This window comes from Lytechinus pictus, chromosome 2 (assembly GCF_037042905.1).
Source record: "Lytechinus pictus isolate F3 Inbred chromosome 2, Lp3.0, whole genome shotgun sequence".
In the NCBI taxonomy this organism is placed as follows: Eukaryota; Metazoa; Echinodermata; class Echinoidea; order Temnopleuroida; family Toxopneustidae; genus Lytechinus; species Lytechinus pictus.
The window spans coordinates 43,493,471-43,511,227 of record NC_087246.1 but is presented as its reverse complement, the minus strand read 5'-3'; the positions used below and the strand labels follow the sequence as shown (position 1 = coordinate 43,511,227).

The 17,757-nt window shown below is 42.0% G+C and overlaps 1 protein-coding gene across 1 annotated transcript; it reads left to right on the top strand.

The window, feature by feature from the left end:
- Nucleotides 1-13,058: 13,058 nt before the first annotated feature.
- LOC129279352 (uncharacterized) lies at nt 13,059-13,988 on the top strand. The gene has a single exon (XM_054915448.2). It carries the CDS (start codon nt 13,059-13,061, stop codon nt 13,986-13,988), a length of 930 nt encoding a protein of 309 aa, XP_054771423.2.
- The last annotated feature ends 3,769 nt before the right edge of the window (nt 13,989-17,757 follow it).

Sequence of the window (17,757 nt, the reverse complement as noted above, 5' to 3'; positions counted from 1 at the left end):
CCAGAATTTAAAGGCATGCCTTAGTTCAGCCCATATCCTTAATTTGCCAGATCTAGATAAACCTTTCATTTTGCGTACAGACGCATCATCAACCAGAGTAGGTGCAGTGTTGCTACAAGAATATGATGATGATGAGTACCCGGTAGCCTATGCGAGTAGAAAGTTTTTACCCCGTGAACAGGCATTCTACCATAGAGAGGGAATGTTTAGCTTTAGTTTGGGGAATTGGCAAATTCCATGTGTATCTAGAAGGCAAGGAGTTTCTTATAGAGACTGATCATCGTCCACTCTCTTATCTCAACCAGGCTAAGTGTATGAATAGTCGAGTAATGAGGTAGGCCTTGTCACTTCAACCATTCAGATTTAGGATCAAAGCAATCCGAGGCTCTGAAAATGTTGGAGCTGATTTTCTAAGCAGAATAGCCAGATAAATTAAGCTGGACAGGCAAAATTTGTTATTGCGTTGAATTTTCTATCCAGATAGGATATACGTAATTTTCTCAACAAGGTGTCGAGAATATATGCTTTAATAGTAGACGTAATTGGATTGAACATTGGAGACCTTTCGTTTTCTGTGACGTGCCATGTGGACGTACGAGATTAAAGAATTTTGGGAGCACTGCGCATGCGCGAAGTACTCTGTGACGAGCCTTCTCGTTCACTGCCCAAATCTGTGACTCGTATTTAAGGGTTTTGACGTTCGGTGTCATAGTGCTCGAACGAGCGCTAACTAGTTCGTACATGATGACGTCATCCAAGCTTAGCAAAAATGAATGAAGCCGCATCAACATTTGAGTTTCGTTGATTCAGCAGGGCTGGTAAACTGCAAATTACTGCTTGTTACCAGCTTTTCCATTACATTTAGTTTGTCCTGTTTTCAGACACTTCATATCCGATAGGTAATTGATGTTCTATTTCCAAACAACTGTGTTTTTCGGCTTTTTGCGCAAGAGTGCAAATGTTGTCGCCCCATTGGTTCGTAGCGTGATGCTATGCCGGATTCTCCGGCGGAGCATCGGCCCACGGCCCGCTCGCTATCTCTCTGGTATATGCTGTGGCCTGGTACGGGTACGTCGACTTAAATCGAAACTGTTTTCATCAATGTACGAACGTGATACTGAACGAGCGGTGTCACCACTTCCAGTGAACTAGGACTACATTGCAGTCGCAGACAATCGAAAGCTCCTTATTATAAAAACTTTAGGCATATATATACTGTATAAAAGGTTTTTATTTCTTTAGATAGAAATGACTGTAATTTCAAAAAGAAAAATATGAAATATTTTCTAGAAAGTGGGGGTCGTGTTACAAGTCATGTCTATCTATGCCATTGACCCAAATATTTTGTCTTGGTCATGAATCTTTTGCTTTTGTCCAGAGTTATGCAGTGCAGTTGGCTATTAACACATTTTCATTTGTGTGTTTCATACCTTGCATAACTCGGTGTTAGGCAGCTTTAAATAGGCTCTCTTGCAAGTTCTGATCCCTATTCAATGCTCGGATGGTTCAGATAGTTTTCTTGCAAGGTTTTTGTTATGAGCAGGTGAATGCAATATTTAAGTAGCTTGGGTTTAGACCGGAATTCTTATATGGGAGGAACCCTAGATAGAATAAGCCAGTTCGTAGTTCCTTTCTGCGTATGATCAAAAGATTCTACGCATGATCAGAGGAAGGTCATTTGTACTAAAGTGACATGGTGGTTTAAAATCTAATGAGATAAGCACCAACCTTGATGTCTTGATTATTCATATATTCTTTTGAATTGTGGTTTTCATTTACGTCCACAAAAAACAACAACGCGTCCACGAACGACTGGTTTTCACAGTTTGTCAAGTACATTGTGCAACATGCTATGATATGCATTCAAAGTAGGAATGCAACAAATACCTTCATAAAGTGTTCATTGGTGTGCTATTCTAGTCACCTGGTCTATTCAATGTCTTCATCCTGCTATGTAAGGCAAGCTTACGTAATATTTTGCTTTGAAATCTGCCTATCAAAATTGTCCACGAGTAATTACGAACTGGTCTATTGATAGTTGTCACTTGAAGCTTAGGAATCGGAGTGGCAAGACCTCCGAGTTCTCTCTTTAAAGAGACGCCGCAGCAGCTCCTCTGCTAGGGTTTGGTAGCATCAGCTAGGCCGACAGGGTCGGGCGACGACAGCATGTTTAGGCTGTACATCTAGAAACAAGGCGTGGCAGTTTCTTATATTTTTCTAGCTATGTTGCACCATATTTGTCTGTACTGGACATGGGCTGCTCCGGTCTTCCAAGCTTTCTTGTCACCAGTTAAACTGTAAGTAAATTGGAATTGTTATTTCTTTATGATAGTTTTGTAGCGACCAAAATAATTTAATTAACCTTATTTTTAGTTTTGTCTAATTAAAGACACACTAGTTTCTTTTGCCGCCGTTTTTAGATACGTCACAATCTTTACAAAACGTATCACTTATAATTTCCTCTGCTGACTAAAGTAGTCCAGCTATAATATATTCTTATTATTGCTTTAAAATAACAGTGAAGTATTTGTCTATATTAAAAATAAGATTACATGATGTATCAATTGTTTTAATATATTTATTTATTACCCACCTTCTCATTCGGAAGCCCTGATTTATTTTATTAAAATAGTCCAATAACTTATGTCAGGCAAGCCCTTCCGGGAAGGCGCGTTTAGCGTCACTTGCAGCTAATTATGAAAATACTTACCATGATTTTCTTATTTTCGAGATAACTGGATATACTCATTTGATTTGCTAGTTCATTACGATTAACTTGCACGCCGAATAAAAGTACACAGTTTCTCCTGCGCGCGCACAGCATCTCCCTACGCACGCACTATCACAAGATCATCACACAAATAGGCGTCCATTTCCTCTTATGAGCCTGAACGCAGGACATGTTGCCATGCAAGACGAGGGGTCGGTGGGGGGGTTCAAATGAGTATATCCAGTTATCTCGTAAATAAGAAAATCATGGTAAGTTTTTTCATAATTTACTATCAATAACTGGTATATACTCATTTGATTTGCTAGACCAACACGGATTCAACGTGAAGGGAGGCATGTCTAGACTAAGAAGTGCGTAAAAAATAGGGAGATGAAGACACATAGGCCGCTGCCTTAAGGACAGAGGAGACAAATAAGGCCTCATGCGAAGTGAAGTCCTTAAGAGCAAGGAGGTGAAGGAATAGAAGAGCGTCAAAAATGCGGTCCTCAAGATGTCGTATACGACGATTCCATAGAAAGAGCCCAAGAAGAAAGATACTATAGTATCATGGGCCCTCGGCCTAGTGTCAGAAGGAGAACATCATCACCAACTGACTTGATCGTTTCAACAATCCAGCGTGAAAAGATGTCTCGAGAAGCTGCCGCAAACGGCTCGCGCGACAAAACAACCAACTGCACAGAGTTGGGGATTGTCTGAAGAATGGCAAACAAGACAAGGGTTAGAAGTCACACCTAATCTAAGCCAATCCCGGTAACGGTCCGGGAGCGATGCATAGGTATGCAAAGCTTTGTACTGTAAATGGTTATATATAAACAGATACAGGGATCTCGACTGATAGACAGACAAAAGATACCCTGAATACCGACCCAAGAGGGAGTTAGTCAAGCGTCAAGAACGACCGACAGGTGCCATGACGGACTAAGCCATACAAGCTCAACGTTTGAGAAGAACTCAAGAGGTTGTAAGATTCGGATTGAAGGTATTAATCATCCGTAACCGGAGGGATGATAATTGCCGATGATAAAAAAACGATCGGATTTTGTTGAAAATTTCGACAAGAATCGTGATCGGAAGACTGAAACTTGTACGGTTCAGTAAGTGATCAATCAATCAATCTGAGAAGGCAACAGCGGGGCTAATAAAAGCCACGGTCAAGTCACCGGCTTAATAATTTAAGCCAAGCCGCAACCATGCAAACGTAAGGAATGCGAGATATCTCAGAAGCCCCCGCGTGGGAGAAAGCGCCCAGAATTTGATATCTGTCTCAAATGCGTGAGGGCAGAACATCTGCAGAATTCTGATAGAGAGCTGTGGCAGGACGTTTCCAGCGGTCCGATAAGGACATGGAACGACAGAGAGTAAGGTTGAAGTAAACCACTCGTAAGGCAGTCAATGTGTCCAGAAAAGCGACCGAGTGCCATCCTGTTAATAAGAAAATGCCACGGACCTGCTGTCTATGTAGAATAGAACAGTTTGGTCAAAACAGCTCAAACGGGCGTGTCGGAGAAAAAATGTGGCACGCATCACGACATAATAAGTGTGATAGACAGAGCGATCGAGAGAGGACCCCGGATACCCTTTCTCCCGTACTAAATAAAACACCCGCCCGAGGGTGCAGTGCCCGCGGCGGGAGAGGTGGCAGGTGGTTTGGCTGAAGCCACCATCGCCGAGAGGGCCCGTAAGGTTAGGCTGCGATGGATGTCCGCTGAGCGGAGCAATCCCTAGCCGCAGCAAGCGTACGCCAGAGGTGAGCTGGCGAACAATGTCTCTGTCATGATCTTACGTGTAAACGATGATCAAGAGATGTCGGTCAAGATGTTCTGAACCAACAGACATCGCCAGACATGATACCTCAACAGTTACGTTCCCGACGGAATCGAGTGAGGTAACAACGGCCCTGTCCTATCAAGGTTAGAGACGGAAACTGGCTAAGAGTGTCTAAGTCCTCGCTTTACGAAACAAGCGGAGGAGTAAGGCGACTTGAGGAAAATAATCACCAATATTTCCCTCAGTCTGCGATGAGAACCAGTTGTTTACGAAAACAGCCACAAGGCCTGGTTTCTCTGGTGATCGCAAGGGCAAGCACCGCCGGCACCGGTTGCGACAGCATGGAACAGTCCGATATCGGTAAGATAAGGAGTTCCGAGAAGCTGCAAGGGGCGGCAAAAATGACGCCCTAAGCAGCGGGGGATGAGAATCTAAGCTTCTAAATAGAACTCCAGTGAAGTAAATCACTTTCATGGAGGGACTCATCCACAGTCGGCCCGAGAGAAAGTGGGTCGTGGTGATTGTGGTTAGACAGGCATAAGTATACATACACACACGCATACATTTTATACATAAATATATATATATATATATATATATATATATACATATGCATGCACGCAACATCTATCCACGATTACATCATCCTCGGTCGCGCAGTGACCATGGCCACATACATTGCATGGAAGGAGGATGAAAGCAGCCTGCGAGGCGACTTGAGTGTGCCGAGTGAAAAAGCTTCTAAATAAGAAGACGACTCGACAAACGGGCACGGTAAATGCATCGACCGTAGCCCACTCCACACAAGGAGGAGACGGCGGAGACGCCTGCAAGCTTGACCCACATAGAGGGCAGTCTATAAGATAGACTGTTAAGCAAGGTTTCCACTTTGGCGAGTTGGAGTTGCGAGTCATTCGCGAGCTGCGCGAGCTCTAACTCGCCTTAGCTCGCGTGAAATTTACATTTTTCCCTGGAATTTGCTTGAGTGACAAACGACTCAACATTGAGTTCACTACGCTCGTTGTACGAGTGAACCGAACGCGAAACGAGTCAGGCCGAGCTTAGTATGAGTTGCGGTGACCTTTATACGACTTAAAGCGAGCTATGAACGAGTTATAAAGATTTTGTTACGAGTGATAAGAGTTTCATACGACCAAGGGGCGGGAAATGCACATTTTTGGCACTCAAAGATGGATGCCGGCGGAGGCGGCGTCAACACCAAATCTTAACCGAAGGTTAAGTTTTTGAAATGGCATCATAACTTAGAAAGTATATGGACCTAGTTCATGAAACTTGACCATAAGGTTTATCAAGCATTACAAAACATCCTTCTCGAGTTTCAGGTCACAAGACCAAGGTCAGAGATCATCTATGGTCAATGAACGTAGACCATGTTTAGGGAATCAACATCAAAATCTTAACCTACGGTTAAGTTTTTGAAATGTCATCATAACTTAAAGAATATATGAACCTAGTTCATGAAACGTGGACATAAGGTTATTAAAGTATATAAACATCCTGCTTGAGTTTCAAGTCACATGACTAAGGTCAAAGGTCAATTAGGGTCAATGGACTTTGGCCAATTGGGGTATTTGTTAAATTAACATTATAACTTTGAAAGTTTATGAATCTGATTCATGAAACTTGAACATAAGAGTAATCAGGTATCACTAAACATCCTGTGCGGATATCAGGTCACATGTCCAAGGTCAAAGGTCAATGAACTTTAGTGATGTTCGGGTGATCTGTTGAATTACCATCATAACTTTAAAAGTTTATAGATCTGATTCATGAATCTTGGATATAAGAGTAATCAAGTATTCCTGAACATCCTGTGCGAGTTTCAGGTCACATGACGAAGGTCAAAGGTCATTTAAGGTCAATAAACTTTGGCCATGTTGGGGGTATTTGTTGAATTACCATCATAACTTTGAAAGCTTATGGATATGATTCATCAACTTGGATATTAGAGTAGTCAAATATCACCGAACATTTCATGCCAGTTTCAGGTCACATGACCAAAGTCAAAGGTCATTTAAGGTTATTGAACTTTGGCCATTTTGGAGATTAATACTATATTGCTGTCATAACTTTCAAAGTTTAGATACAGTTTATAAAATGTGGATATAGGGGTAATCTAGTATCACTGACAAGTCTTAGGTCACATGATAAAGGTCAAATGTCATTTATTGTCAATGAACGTAGTATTGTATCAATGTATGAATGGTGTTTTTATGAATAATTATTTTATAATAGTTTTCAGAGTCAGCACTACTTCTATATTGGATAGCGTGATGCAGGTGAGACTGCCAGAGGCGCTCCACTTGGACCTTAATTGTCTAGTTTGATGTCTTGTTCTTTTACCTTGGCTCTGCTCGTCATTGACCTCCTCTTCCGTTTCAATTGTCTCTTCCTGCACTTCTTCTACCCTTGTTTGAATGTCATCTTCTTTCGCTGTTTCCCTATCTGAATGGCCACAACTCTTGGATCTTTTGGATCGAGGCATATTTCTCTCCTTATTTGTTGAAAGTTGTAATAATGCAGTGGAAACAGCCTTTTTAAAAGTACGTGTACATTGCGTGGGTCAGTTAAAATGTGCTCTCACTTTAAAATAAACTCCTCAAAATAAGTTTGGAAATCCGACTTTAATCAAAACTCCCTCCTCAGTTTTAGTAAATATCAATTGTTATTAATATCAATGAATAGATCATTTAAGTGTCTTTAAAATGACACCCTACATGATATGATTATGGTTCACATGGAGGTGCAGTGCCTTGAAATGTAGGGCAAGGTCAAAATTCAAAATTAAGTTGCAAAGAGACACAATATTGAAAGTCACTGTTCCTTTTTCCGTGGTGATGAGTGAGTATTTTAAGCGGTTTCTTTTGAGTTTGATCGGTAATCCCGCCTCGGTTTTAGTAAATATCAATGTTGAATTAATATCAATGAATAGATCATTTTATTTTCTTTAAAAGGATACTTTCCATGATATGATTTTGGCTCACATGGAGGTGCAGGGCCTTGAAATGCGGGGCAAGGTCAAAATTCAAAATTTGCAAAATGACACGATATTGAAAGTCACTGTTCTTTTCTTCCATGGTGATGAGTGAGATTCTCAGCAATTGTTTTCATGCACCTTAACATCAACATTCAAATGGAATCAAACACACCTCTGCACAAGCAAACACACAACAAACAAACATAAACCACAACAAAACATTATGAAATGAAAAAGCAGGGGTTTGATTTGAATGGATTTTCATCTTTATTGACACAGACAAAAAATCATGTTCTGTATTGACCCTTCATGATTACTTCTGCTCGTTTTGCAGCTTTTTACTTCAGACCTCATCCAACACTTATTAATTTTGCTCTTTTTTGATGGCATGATCATATCAAGCATGGGATCATTTTAAAGAGAATCAAATGATCTTTTGAAATATATCAAATATGCATTGTGTATAATTTGGAGTCGGGATAAATTAATGGCCAAACTCAGATTTCCAAACTTTTTTGCTCGTTTTGCAGCTTTTCAATTCAGACTTTATCCAACACTTTTGAATCCTGCTCTTTTCGTGATGGCATGATCATAACAAGCATGGTATCATTGTAAAGAAAATTGAATGACCTTTTAAATGATGTCAAATATGCAATGTGTAAATTTTGGAGTTGGGAGAAATTAATGACCAAACTCAGATTTCCAAACTTTTTTTGAGGGGTTTATATGTGGGGAAAATATAGATCACTGGACATTTATCATTCAGCTGGCATGCCTCTGAGCAATTGCAACGCACTCGGAATAAACTCATACGAAACTCGCTGTAACTCGGGGTGCTTGATCTAAAGTCGCGCTAATCTCGTGGGCACCTCCATTTGACTCGTAAAACGATCGCAATGCTCGTATATCGCTCTTGAAAACTCGGAACGCACTCGCGAATACTCAGATGTGGCGAGTTATTACGAGTTATTGTGAGTTTATCTCGAGCTTCTTACGAGTTATTGCGAGTACTGCGAGTATATAACGAGTCTAGGTGAGTTCAGCACGAGTTACAGCGAGTTAGCAAAATTTTTGAACATGTTCAAAATTTTTGAAACAGCTCACGACTTCAAGGAGAGTTGTCCCGAGCTTGAATGAGCTCCGCCGAGTTGTCGCGAGTTATCCCGAGTTTCATGGTGAGCTTTATGCGAGTTATCGCGAGTGCCTCATTTTGGCAACTCGCTATAACTCGCCATAACTCGCGATGTTAACTCGACAAAGTGGAAACCTTGCTTTAGAGCTCGACCGATGGCCTGGCGGCGGACAGTTTGGTGTAAACTCGCCGACCCGGCACAGTGGGTGCGCCCAGGAAGAAGGCATAGAAATGCCGACAGAAAAGCCTGGGGCTTTAAACAAGCCTGAACGCACGTACACAGCCAACAATCTAATGAGATATATGGCTGTTTCTTTCTTCCGAGATGATGCTTACCCGACCGGGAAAGACTCGGGGAAGAAGCTATGAATGTCAACAGGAGGGGGTATCTAGCATATAAATAGCCGATTCCCTCCAGGTGTTCGGTGCGGGTGCTGCCGGCGGGGTCCGGGGGGGACTACCGATGATGGCAGCTCGGGCAGGGCTCGTACGAGCCGCCCGAATATGAGATAAATAGGTTAAAAATAACCATAATGCACCGGGTGGTGAAGGCATAGCGATTACTAAGTATAGGTGAACTATTAATCGCCGTGACATTCAGATCCGATATTCATGCTCATAAGCTCGGAGAGCTACGAGATAGTGAGACATACCGCTGAGCGGTGATGGTGGTAATATCGGAGTCGTCCTCACTACAGCGGCGATCGCTGGAGGACTGGTGTCTGTATTAGCCCTGACTCAAACCTTACAAGAGTAGGATTTAAAGGTAAAGACAGGGCACCCTTACTTTCGTATAGAAAGTGAGGTTCAGGCAAAAAGCTAACGGTCCCGTCGCCTGGGCGGACGGTCCGCGGGCGTGATAGGTTGCCCTCTCAAAGGCAGCCAAACATTCTCACGAGAGAAAGACGGTATGCGGTATGTAAGAAATTCTTACCTCCAATCTACAGGCCCGCCTAGAGGGTAGAATGGAGAGAGTTACCGCTGAAAGAGCCGTCGCCGTAAGTGAAACTTGACGTAGAGGGCGAATTCGGCAGTACCTGCATATTAATGGGGGATACCCATGCAGGTGAACTCCCCGACGGCAACCCGGGGTGCGGGTTGGCGGGAGAAATCTCAATCCGCTCAATACCCGACACCGGCAATAAGACCGACAAAAAAATGCAAAGCGGCTTCAGCGTCCAACCAGCGATTTCGGGAGCTTGCCGACTTACTGGGTGAGACCCATACGTCGGCAGCACCTATACATATCGAGAATTCACCCGTGTGGGTGAAAGGGCCGGCAATTTCATAAAAAAAAGAGCTGGCAGTTGGTGCGAGGCTGCTGATAAAGCTCGGCTGTCGCGTAGCGGCGGTCTTATAATGACGGAGAACACGAGGGTAAGAACCCGTAATGCTCGGGGACGTATAGATGCAACCTGTACGGATGCAACGTCCAGCCGTCGGTCACCGAGAGCTTGCCGACATGTTGATGCTTGAAAGCCGTATGTCGGAAGCACCTGCATAGAAACGGGGGTCACCGTGTAAGTGAATAGCGTTTCAATAAATGCCCGGCGTGAGAGGGCAGGTGACTGCTTTAACCGCACAGTGCTTAGCACGGCGGCTGAAGCTGATATGAAGCGTGGGGGAATTACCCGCACTGCTCGTGGGTGTGTGAAGCAACATGAGAGTTGCGACACCTGACCCGCAATTATCGGGAGTCTGGTGACATAATGGGGGGCTACGCCGTTATGTCGATAACACCTGTGTATTAGCAGGGATTTCCCTTGCAGGTGCGTGAGCCGGCGAATCATGATATTGCCGGTGACTCTCCGAGGTGTGAGATGGCGAATGTCTGCTTGACCTGCCCAGTGCTTGACATGGCGGTTTTAGCTGACAGGGAGCATGAGGATAAAGATCCGTGATACTCGAGGGCGTTCTGTTGTAACATGAAGTTACGACGCCTGGCCATCGGCACAAGAATCAGAAAGAAAGGTCTGCCCGCAAAGCAGGATTAGCGACCTAGAATTTCTTCTTCTTCCTCTTCTGTGCGGCCCCCGCCGGGGGGTAGAAGAGGGCACAAGAGACGGGGAGGGGGACGTGATATCTCGCATGAGACTCGCATGAGAAAAGTCACCCAAATCTGATCAAGCCGTTTTCAGGCACATGAACGCAATTTCATAGTTCCACCTTTAAGGGCGCGTGGACGCGATTCCACGGTTCCACCCTGATCAGTTAATCGTGAGATTGACGGGGTCATGCTCACGTGTCTCTAGCGACTAGGGGCTGGTAGCCCTTTGCTAATGCTCCCTGACAGAGACTGACAAAGCATCGAGCCTAGTCTGTGCCGGGAAAAGAGTCCCACGCTCTTAACCCGGACCCGATAGCCGGTGGGTCAAGCAGGCCTGGAGGAGTGAGGTTTTCTATACTAGTACAACACTCCCCAAATAGGTTCAGGTCCCGTCGAGGGAGCCTTGGCTATCACCTTTCAGGCACGTGGCCGCCGCGCCACGGTTCCACCCTTCCCAAAAATTTAAGAGATTTTTTTTTTTTTTAAAAGACAAAAAGTCCAAAAAAAATGTCAATACAAAATAATTATTAAAATTAATTAATAATTAAACAATTAACCAAAAGGTTAATTAAACAATTGATCAATTAATCAATTAATTAAGAACAAAAGATTGATTGAAACATAAGAGAACAATCAACCGACTCAAAACAAGAACAACAACAAGTTGAAAACAAGTTTGAGAACAAACAAAGGGCGACGCTCCTACCTGTCCAGCATAGCATAAGCTGTGGAGAGGGAATTAAAATCAATTCAATTCAAGACGAGGCGAAGGAGCAAGTAAAGAATTATAAGGAATTATAAAGAAAGGTGAAGCGTCGCATTAATGCCCGCGGCACGCAGTAGAGCGTGGAGCTATGGGAAAGGGAAGCAGAGCAACCCGTCTGTGAGCAAAACGAAACTGACGGTTCGGAACTCACACAATTTAATTAAAGAAAACGTGAATAAATAACACGAAAGCTCCACGCAGGGTAGATATAAATGAAATCCATCAGAAGCCGAAGGGCAAAGGATTGAAATAGGTAGTAAAAATATAGATAAATATGTCAACAACGGACACTTTAAAAGGGGCAAAGTGGGAGTGTACTTAGCTATACGTCTGATCACGGCGGCAGGCAAAAGTAAAAGAGGAAATGGACGCCTATTTGCGTGATGATCTTGGGATAGTGCGTGCGTAGGGAGATGCTGCACGCGCGCAGGAAAAACTGTGTACTTTTATTCGGCGTGCAAGTTAATCGTAATGAACTAGCAAATCAAATGAGTATATCCCAGTTATTGATAGTAGATTAGTCATCGGGAAAGGTGGACCCTGACCATACGGTATACGTCTTCGATATAAATCGATGTTCTGTTTGTACGTGGCAAGGCATTTTAATTAATCAGCCAAGCCACGTACTACAAATGCGGTCCGCCACCCGAGTTCCGAGCTGCATTCTGCACCTGTAGGTGTAAATCATATTTTTACCGCCCCATGACCAGGGTGAGTGTAGCTTACTTAATGGATAATGTGAAGTATTTTTATGTGATTCAATTAAGAACCAATAAATTATATCGATAGTTATTTCATCTGGCATTGTGATCGATTATAGATTTTTAATCGATTTGTATATCGATTCAGATTTTCTTTAAAAAATATATATATACAAAATATTGTTTCATTATAATATCAATTATACAATTTAATTGATTGATAATATATTTGTTGCATATGGTGAAATTTTATATACATGTGCTAGTCATTTAATTTTTGATTCATTAATTGAATATCGACTACAAATTTATTTGATGAACTGCATTCTTTACAGAAATATATTATCTTTTCATAAATGCCATTCATACTGTAATTTAATTCAATATGTTAGTAATTATATGAATCGGTACTTATTGTGTCTTTGTTTGTATTTCTGTACAATGCAGGGGTTTTCTTTTCTCCTATATTAAAAGAAGTCATCAATCTAACACTTGACTCCGGTGTTTTTCTGTCGGGTGTGTTTCTAAATCGAGGAATCTGCTCGGTTTCTTCATTGGTGATCCCGACGTGATTGCACCCGATGTGATCGAAGCCGGCGAGATCAGAACCTGACCTAAGCCCCGCCGAAGCCAGATGTGATCTGAAGCCCGAGTGACCCGAAGTCCGACGCGACCAGAAACTCGCAGTGACGCAGAGCCCGTCGTCGTCGTGACCTGCTGCTCGACATCACCCAAGCACTGGCGTTTCCCACCGTCGGACGTCGACCTTCTAATGGACATTCCAGATCCGACAGTCAGTCGATCATTAAGTCGAGACGTGATCATTAAACGTCTGAGGACACTTTAGGTCATTCAATAATTATTGAATATAATTTATATTGTATTGAATATATTTGTATGTATAATTCGCTTCGATATGCTAAGTGATAATGAAGCTGGTCCTGATGGAGCACCACCCGTCCCCGCATTTGCACACCATGTACAAGCGGTCGCGATTAAGCTCCCACCATTTTGGAGAAGTGACCCTTTGGTCTGGTTCGCTCAAGCTGAGGCGCAGTTTGTGACACGCGCCATAACTCAAGAAGCGACGAAATATGCGCATGTCATCGCCGCTCTTCCGGAAGATGTAGCCCAGGAAATATGCGATATTTTGGTCAACCCTCCGGCTACTGATCAATATTCTAATCTAAAGAAAAACCTAATAGCGCGTGTTAGTGCTTCTGGGCAGCGTAGAGTTCAGCTTCTTCTAACTGAAGAAGAGTTAGGTGATCGCAAGCCCTGGCAGCTTCTACGACGCATGGATCAACTTCTAGGTGAGCAGAAGTTAGAGAAAAGAATATTCAAACAACTATTCCTCCAAAGATTGCCTGTTAATGTCCGGCAGATTTTAGCATCTACTAGCGAAGCCTTACTGCTCAGCGAATTGGCTGCGTTGGCTGATCGTATTGTTGAGACACAGTCATACACGCCTGGCACTATTTCAGCCATCGCGCCCGGAAATGCGGAAGCTACTCCGAAAGCTTGTAGCGATCTCGAAAGTCAGGTGTCCGAACTCACCAGGCTGGTTCGCGATCTCACAACCTTTGTGGGAAGTATCCAGCGCAGCCGTAGTCGGAGCCGTAGCAGGAAGCGTGACAATAGACAGGTCGCTGATGCGCTATCACGCCCTGAAGTCAATGTCTTACACACGCTCATTGCGCAGACTCAGAAGTCTGACCCCGAATTGCAAGCAATACTGAATGCGGAAACCGAGAGCAGCATGGCACTTCAAAGCGTACCATTGATTGATACCGGAGAAGAGATCTGTGTAGAAGTTTTGAATCCTCCAACTAGTGCTATCATATAAAGCAAACAGAATTGAAGCATTTTGAAATTGTGGAAGGACGACAGATGACAGATGCCACGGCATAAGCTCATCCAGCCCGGATGAGCTAAAAATGACCAAGAAGAAAAAGAATTGTGAAATTGCACAAAAATGTCAGAAAACAAAATTTTGCTACCAAGGAGCATTTAAATCTCACAGCGGATACTTGAAAATTCATTATTAACATTTTGTAAAGTGAAAAAAAATTACGCAAAAAAAAAAATGTCCTATCTATAAGTGCACAAAGGAAGTGGGCTATAAATTCACAGAGTACGTCCAATCAACTAATTAAAAATTTTGTCCGAAAATTCCCCAAAATATAAGTTCCATGAAAATTTCGCAAAAATTTCATCGGGTAATAGAACACTGATGCTGTGGTCAAAAGTGAAAATTATTCCACGTTATTTGTAGAGAATCGTCCCAGCTACAACATAGCAAAATTTCAAAGAAAAATGACCACTAATAACGGAGATACAACCAAATTTGCATAAATGCAGATTTGACGTCATTATGACAACTTTTTGATATAATTGAGGGTCAAATGAGACATGAAATCATATCTACGGTTCATACCTTAGCCGAACATGAAAAAAAATTTGGGGGTCAACGGGCTTGTTAAAGAGCTATAATGAATTTTGTACAGGTATGTTTTTGTACATATTTGGCCTATGGTAGAAGCACGCGCAAGTGCTGTAAACTTCAATGAAGGCTAATTCCGTTATTGCTTGTTGTAGAAGGTTGATCAAGGTATAAAATTGCTAATAATTATATTATCAATGCATTGATATGAAAAAGAAAGGCGATTCTATGTTGTATATTAAATGCCGTTAAGCGTGAGAACACGCGCATAACCGTGCGCGTGCACGCAAATTTTTGAAATGCTTAAAATGACCTGATTCATACTCTTACATGTATTTTGGTCAAAAAGTGATTCGGAAAATTTTACAATATATACCAAGACTTGTGCGTACGCGCACGTCTTGACCTCTACATAACCTTTGATGACATAAACAGTTGACCCTTGACCTGAAGTTGATATAAATATGATTGATTTTTGATAATTGATGGAGATATGATTGATAATATGATTTTACAGAATGGCGCCTAGATGACGTCATGGTGACCTTTTGACCTTGATCTTGTTTCATGCACATCGCATGATAGGTCCGCATAACTGATAAAATTTTGATGAAAATTGATGAGTAGATTTTCGTACAAAATCTATTTTGTCATGTTGAGCAGACTGGGCCTCTGAGCTTTACCATTGTGACGTAATTGAAATGACGCGTCCCTGGTCTGGGGACGCAGTATCCAGCGTTGTCTCAACGTTGTGCCGTATAGCACTGCACGATTCAAGGACGCATACAAAAGCGCATAGAATACCCGGATGTTAGTTCTGCCTTATTGCCCGCTACATTGGCCACGCATTTTCTCATTGACTTTCTTGAGCGGGCAATAAATTGGGTCCGTGGATAAACAATTGGAAACTTATTGACCGACCATTTGATCACAGTCATAAGCAAGCAATAATGTATTAAATTTGCCCTGCTCAGATGTCTGATACGGTTAATAATAATAAATATTAACGCAGTCGTAACTTGTCTCCTCACCATGCTCACTATAGGCTGAACATACACATTGGGCAGGGGTCAAAGTGGCCAAAATGACCATAAGCTGGTAAATAGGTTCATTAAGACTGATATATTTGGAATCAGCATAAAATTTTACACAAAACAGACCTTTGAATGCATTCCCATCTAATAAGGAAAGAAGATAAAACACGCTGAAGACTTCAAGTTCTGCCTATTTGCACAGATTATTATGCAAAAGTGCGCAAATGAACAGTAAAGTACCCAAAATGACCCTCATAGGTCAAAACAGGAATAAATTACATGAGGTCAAAATACCTTTGAAATGTTTAATTTAAAGGATTAATACACCAGTGTTGGGTGTCACAGCACACCCTTGTAACGATTCTGGTGACATTTTACATATTTTTTTATTCATTCAACTGATGTTATTGGTTATTTTGGGGGCCAAATTACCATAAGCTATAAAAAGGGTCATTAATACTGATATATTTGGAATCAGCATAAAATTCTTCACAAGATGGACCTTTAAATGCATTTTCATTTCATAAGGGAAGAAGATAAAACATGCTGAAGACCTCGGTTTTCTGCTTATTTGCATAAATGCAAAGCTGCGCGAATGGTCAGTAATATCTAAAGTAGCAAAAATGACCCTCATAGGTCAAAGTGATGGAATAAATTACATGAGGTTGATAGTTATGATCCAGCGTAAATTTAAAAAGGAGATTTGGATTTCTAAATTTCAAAATATGACCAAAATGACCACTACTATTGTGATTTATCAAATAAAACCACTTTATCTGGAATCTGGGTGCATTTTTACTTAGGATAGACCCTTTTGGATGAGATTCCAAAAGCATTCTGTTCAGGGACCATTTTCCAAAGAGAGGTCAAAATAGTCATTTTAGGTCAAATATTGGCCCAAATGGCAAATATGTTGTGAGGACGGTCAATAAGACTCACATTTTTGGAATCAGCACAAAATTTAACCCCAGATAAGCTTGACAATCCTTCTCCATTAAAAATTCTTAATAAAGCCCCCTATCTCCAGCGGTTCCATGACAATTGCTACGCAAAATATGACAACTGCTCTGCCGACAATTGCTCCGGAGAGTTGCTCCGTTGACACTTGCTCCGCCGATATTTGCCCCGTCGACACTTGCTCCGCCCATATTTGCTTCGCCGATATTTGCTCCGTCGACATCTGCTCCGCCGAAAATTGCTCCGATTATATGAAAATTGCTCAGCCGACATCTTCTCTGATTATTCGACAATTGCTCCGCGACAATCGCTCCGCCGTCAATTGCTCTGCCGTCATGTGCTCCGATTAAACGACAATTGCATGAACATTTTATTTCTCCAAGTTGGTCTATGTTAAATGATAAGAAATTCATCCTGATACAAAATGTTTTGTTGTTTTGATCTTGTTATTTGTTAATGTTTTATTTATTTCATTCTCCCTCTATCATCACAGCTTTCTGCAAAAAAAACCCCAAATAGTTCTCCCTGCCGCTGCCACTTGACAAATTGTAACGGAGAAGGGGAATGGCACACTCCCCTTTGAAATTATGAATATGGATTTTTGTTCAGATATTATTATCATTGGTTTCACTCCGGTCTTGAGCGGGGAGAGAATTTTTTTTTTTTGGAGGGGGGGGGGGTGCTGGACACAATATCTCTTCTGCTTTCCAGCAACTTATACACCATACATTCGCGCGGGCTTGCTCTCTCTGTTATTGACCTGGAAAAGGGACATTTATACACATTTTTTAAAATTGTAAACATGAAGCATATTTCGTAAAAGAAATGAGAGCGCGATGCGCTAATCTAATATTTTGGATATATTTACCAGAAAAAGGAAATTTTGTGATCGTGAACTTGAGACATAATCAAAGAGTGGACCAAGCTTTCGCCAATAGGGTTGGGGGGGGGGGGGTTTGGGTGGAAAAAGCATTTTCATTTACATTTTCGCCGATCAGCCGCTAAAAGCAGATTTCTATTATTATTCTTTTTAGGGTTAGTGCTAACTAAAGTTTAAAGTGGAAGCGTCGTGGTGTGGTGTAGTGGTTCCGACTCTTGGCTTGTACTTAAAGGGTCGTGTTTTTGAATCCCAACGCGGTGTAGCATCCTTTGGCAAGTCGTTAATCCACACTTTGCCATTC